This window comes from Austrofundulus limnaeus, unplaced genomic scaffold (assembly GCF_001266775.1).
Source record: "Austrofundulus limnaeus strain Quisiro unplaced genomic scaffold, Austrofundulus_limnaeus-1.0 Scaffold62, whole genome shotgun sequence".
NCBI classification, from domain to species: Eukaryota; Metazoa; Chordata; class Actinopteri; order Cyprinodontiformes; family Rivulidae; genus Austrofundulus; species Austrofundulus limnaeus.
Window position 1 is genome coordinate 418,476 of NW_013952464.1, and position 5,318 is coordinate 423,793.

The 5,318-nt window shown below is 40.1% G+C and overlaps 1 protein-coding gene across 1 annotated transcript in view; it reads right to left on the minus strand.

Annotated features, from left to right (window-relative positions):
* Positions 1-650: 650 nt before the first annotated feature.
* itih3a.1 (inter-alpha-trypsin inhibitor heavy chain 3a, tandem duplicate 1) overlaps positions 651-5,318 on the minus strand; it is a 13,439-nt gene continuing 8,771 nt past the window's right edge. Inside the window, exons 13-22 of the mRNA XM_014009828.1 lie at positions 4,910-5,095; positions 4,658-4,797; positions 3,460-3,620; positions 3,248-3,283; positions 3,104-3,154; positions 2,768-2,881; positions 2,420-2,621; positions 1,615-1,787; positions 1,269-1,380; positions 651-1,183 (exon numbers count right to left, since the gene is read on the minus strand). Coding sequence (XP_013865282.1) covers positions 1,045-1,183; positions 1,269-1,380; positions 1,615-1,787; positions 2,420-2,621; positions 2,768-2,881; positions 3,104-3,154; positions 3,248-3,283; positions 3,460-3,620; positions 4,658-4,797; positions 4,910-5,095 — 1,314 coding nt within the window. The 3' untranslated portion in view covers positions 651-1,044. The remainder of the gene's footprint in view (positions 1,184-1,268; positions 1,381-1,614; positions 1,788-2,419; positions 2,622-2,767; positions 2,882-3,103; positions 3,155-3,247; positions 3,284-3,459; positions 3,621-4,657; positions 4,798-4,909; positions 5,096-5,318) is intronic.

Consider the following 5,318-nt stretch of genomic DNA (forward strand, 5'->3'; position numbering starts at 1 on the left):
ACTTTACATTGACTGTTTATGGTTCAATGTGGGCGTGTAGAGGGTAGAACCTGAGGCGGGACCTCGTGCGCAAACTCTGACGTGCGGCTGTGATTTATAAAKGAAAGATGCGCAGAAACGTGCGTACGCACTGTTTTATAAATCTGAATATTTTTGGCGTACGTCATTTCCGCCTTTTGGCCGTACGTTCACTTTTAGTATGGTTTCCACGCAATCCTTTATAAATGAGACCCCAGACCATTCCAGTGTGAGAGTGGGGTTTACTACTATCAGAAACTTCTAATTTACAAATTAATTAAAAGATGTCAACAAGGGAAGACATCCACCCAGCCAGTACACAACAAAATTCATTTAACAGTTAAGAAAGTGGATTTTGCACGATATTTCCCCTTTAACCACAGAATGCTATTTCWGTGATGCTACTATTCAGCCCAAAATGACAATGACTAAAGCGAAACAGATATTTCTGTACTAGTTTTCCTCTACATGTTAATTTCAAATACGTGTTTGAAAAGGGAAGTTTTGAAACATTATATTATGATCTTATTTTACACCACAAAAACCTGCCATTTTAACAACGAGTAGATTTTCTGTATCTGCTGATTTCCCATTAATTTTTACGCAGCATTTGAAATAAGGACAACAATAAGTTACCTCAGGTGGAACTTTTATTTCAACATTCTGGGATGTGGTGGTACTACAGCAGACTTTTCACACTATGACAGACTTTACATCACTTTTTTAAAACAGTTCCAGTATTTTAAACTCAGTCTCATGACAGCAAGCACTTAACCAAGTTTTTAAAAGTCCTTGTGTGTCAGGTAATGTAATGTAGCTTAGGTGCATCTAAAAGAACACATCTGATTTCAGAAAATATTTCTCAATGCGGCTGACTACTTTAATTCCATAAATCACTCAGTGTACTCTATAATTCTATTTTTATTTGGGTGGAGGAGCATTGCGGTTCATATTTATGTTTGAAGGTATCAGTAGATTTGTGACAACGTGATTTTGATCATTTTAAAATAGATGTGTTGCTTGTTTTTAAACYGTCGTAAAAAGCCAAGGCACGGTGTAGTCTTTTGCATCTCCGTCGATGAGGCCTGATCCGTTGTTGTGAACGAACCAGCAGGGAACATTTTCACCATTCTTCAAGTCACTCCTGAAGTCTCTCTGCCAGCCTCTGTACAGGAAACGATGTCAGGATGACTCCAACAGACACACACTCATAAATCTCAGAACTAACACACACAAAGCAGTTCACATACCTGGTTACTTTGAGCTTATGTCCTTTTACGTACATGGTGGCGTCTGGTTTCTCTGGAACCTCTCCGGGACGCAAATCTGTCACCTCAAAATCAATCCCATGATAAAACTGACCTGAAGGATGATTAAGACTACATTTACTACAACTGACAACACATATCCCCACCTACTAATGAGTTTATGAGCTTATTTATTTTCTACATTYATTCCTGTTTGGATAGATTCATTCTGCTGGTTGTCACCTGATGCAGGAAATAACTAAAATTCAACATTCAAAAATTTAAGCTAAAGTCACTTTTTTTCCCTGGAATTAAAAGTCAAAACTCTGTGCTTTGTGTCATGTTGTACCTAGCAGACCATGAACAGCAGGAGACAGGAGGTGAGTGTCCAGGGTGTAGAAGCCCAGGAAGTCCCGGTGGTACGGGTGCTTCTTCCAGACTTTGTGTAGCAGAATCACAAACTTGACGGAGTCCTTTAGCGTTACAGTTAGACTACGATCCTTGGTCACCAGGAGATCCATACTGCAACAGTTTTAGGGATTAAAACGATTTATACTCATGCTGATTTAGAATTCACACTTATTAGAATGGAAGAAAAATTGTAATCAAAAATTATTTTCCGCTGAATTAAACAGGAGCCTGAGATGGTTGATATTTTGTGTATGTTCTAAAGGCAAGTAACAATTTTAGGAGAGAAAATACACTGCCTGGACAAATAAAAAAGTGTCCACCTGGGTCTATGATGTGGGGATACTGCAGGTGGTCAGGTCCAGGTTCAGCAACAGTATGAGCTCAAAGAATGAGGTCAGCTGACTACCTGAATATACTGACTGAACAGGTTATTCCATTAATGGATATTTTTTCTTCCAAGATAACAAAGCCAGAATTCATCGGGCTGGAATTGTGAAAGAGTGGTTCAGGAAGCATGAGACATCATGGATGGAAATAAATCTAGCTTATTGAAACAATGCCACATCAAATGTGTGCCGTAATCAAATCTAAACAACAAAATATTAAAGTGTCTGACCTTTCTTTTTTTTTTTTGGTGGCAACATTTATTTATTTATTTGGCCAGCCAATGTATTAATAATCAAAAATTTTGAGCAAACATAATCAAGTGAAACCGAACATAATAAATGTATAGAATGACTCACTTGTGTCCTTTAAGAGAAGCTGTGTCGCTCCACAGCAGCTTGACCAGTTTTCTGTCCTGGTAGACTGAAATGTCCTGGGTGGTCACCTCCAGCTTCACCTCTAACGTCTGGTGAACAATGCCAAACTTCCAGAAATAGGTGTTGATTTTCCCATCGGGGGGAATCATCTTGTCTCCAATGACCTGGCCATTGACCAGGATACCTGAGAAAACATTGGTGAAATAGTCACTAGATTAAGCAACACATTTATTTTTATAATTGTGTATGTCATGTATAAAAAATGTCCAAAGTGAGAAAAAAAAAGATTCAGTCTTAATAGCAGTGACTGAAATTTGGGTCAGGGCAAACCTGATACTGGGTCTTTAACCAGGTTGAAAATGGTTCCTGGTAGGTCATTGATGTTGAAGCACAGAGCGTCGTTTCTGTCAGGAAGTTCAATCACAAAATGGGGATCTGCATCCACTGCAGGTAACACAACAACACAGACGTAAATTAGTACTATTGATGTCCACAACGTGCCAGCGACTCTGCGGCACATTGAACTGTTCAATTGTTCTATCACAACAGCAGGAGACATCTCGATGTTTCAGTGCAAAKATTCAAACCCTGCCCTGAAATTAAAAGGATTTTGTGGTGATGGACTAATACTCAAACAGACACATGCATTTGCTTTTGTATACTCACCAAATTGTGATGCAGGATAATAATATGGAGTTGTATGTGAGTATGACGTAGCTACAATATAAAAAAACAAGTAAAAAAAAACAATAAATACAAATTATTTTATTCGTCCCTGCAATATTTTTCATAAAGTATAAAATGACTTACCCACAGGTTGAAATCTTTCTGCCTGCTGTCTTTGCTCTGTTTAAGAAAATAGTAAAAATAAGCTGACACATTTTTCAAATGGAAATTCTAAGCAGAAAAACAACATGAACATATTGATCAGCTCCGCTGGTGAATGTGAAAGCTATAGAGAKAACTGAGGAGTGAATCTGCACTCTTGTCATTTCACAAAACATTTTGTGGGTGTGTTTTACCCTCAGTCAGTTTGTCAGCGATGAGGGGGCTGTCTGTCCCRTCCTCCATTTCAGGCTTGGTGACCACCATGGAGGTGAGGGGGGTGACAAAGCTGTACTGCAGAGACATCTCCAGGGCCTTCGCTGTGGCATTGGCTTTCTCATCTGCTCCACCACTCTTACTGGGAAGAGAAAAATACATTTGTTACCACTACTGTTCAGAACAGAAGAAAAAAGAACAATAAACTTTCTCTCCCTAATAACGTCCTCCAGATCAAAACATGACTAGGCTGGGAGATAAAGTATAATTCATCCAATAAGGAGCAGCGACTTCACTCTAAGTTCCTCTAGAACAGCTGAGCTCTTCAGCTTAACTCCCCATCTTCAGCTCCATCTTCTGCCACTTCTCCATACTCGGGTTGCAGAGGCTACCAGTCCAGGAGACACCCAGACATTCCTCTCCCCASCGACACTACAGCCCACCCTGGTGAACCCCAAAGCATTCCCAGGCTAGAGAGGATACATAATCCCTCCAGTGAGTTCTGGGTCCTCCTACAGTGGGACATGCTCTGAACACCTTTAAAGGGAGGCATCCAGGAGGCATTTTAATCAGATGCCTGAACCACCTCAACTGACTCTTTCAATGCTGAGGAGCAGTGACCCTACTTTGAGCTCCTCCTGGAAGTCAGAGCTCCTCACCCTCTCTCTAAGTCTGAGCCTGGCCACCCCATGAAGGAAGCTCTCTAAATTCTTCTAAATTCTATTTGCTCCTGCAGCCACCAAAGCTGTGCCCCTCCCGACCACCCTGTACCCCGCCATCTGCTTCAGGAGTCCTCCAGGAAAGCAAACATTGACACCCCTGCGCTAAGCCATCATGTTTCCCAGAACAATACCTCCACTGTATTTCAGTACGGTTTTTAAAATATGTTTTAAGGGGGAGCCAAGTGTCTTTCGTGACTTTTATTATTAACCTGCTGAGAACACAGGTATYGTGAAGCATGGGTACTGGGAGAATGGACATGATTATTCTATGATGAAAACTACAGTAAATTACTCTACTGAAAATGAGCATAGAWTATTATTATTAGACTCTTCTCACACAATGGTTTATAACCCTGAATATTACACAATATCCTACTTTTGTCAACATKGCCAGTACATGACAGAAATTATTGCAACATAAAACTTATTTCAATAAGTGGAATTTGGTGAAAATGACCTCTTCTCTAGTAACTGCTGAATGGTGAGGTAGGCCCACAGACGCTCAGTGAAATCTCCAAAGATGTAACTCTCATCAGGGTACAACACGTCCAAATCAACAACCGTGGCCTGACCCTGCGCCTTAAAGTCCTCTTCAAACTACAGAAGGAAGAGAACATTTTTATATTTTCATTTATTCAAAAAACTGAATAATTAACACTCCATTTAACAGCTTGATTTCTCTACATCTCAGATAGTTCTAGTTTCTCACCCCCTGACCGAACACTTCCACCAGGAAGTTATCCAGTTCGTTGTCTGACAGCCGACCAGCCACCACAATCTCTGAGCCATTAAACAATTGGCTGAAGTGACTGGTGGTCACAGAGTCCACTGCATTGTCTGGATACTTCAGGTCCACCTCCAAGAGCAGCGGGCTGGACACTTCCTCATAGAAACCCTAGAAATAAAAGGTTACACTGTAGACACATACTGTATTCAAATGTCTTTAAAACAATCGGTCATTTTGCAAAACGTAAATGAAAACACAATGCAATGATTTTTTTATTTTATAAACTTCTTTTATTTAATGAAACGTAGTAAAAATGGAAAAAAATAAGAAACTGTATCACTTTAACACACACACATACACACACACACACACACACACACACACACACACA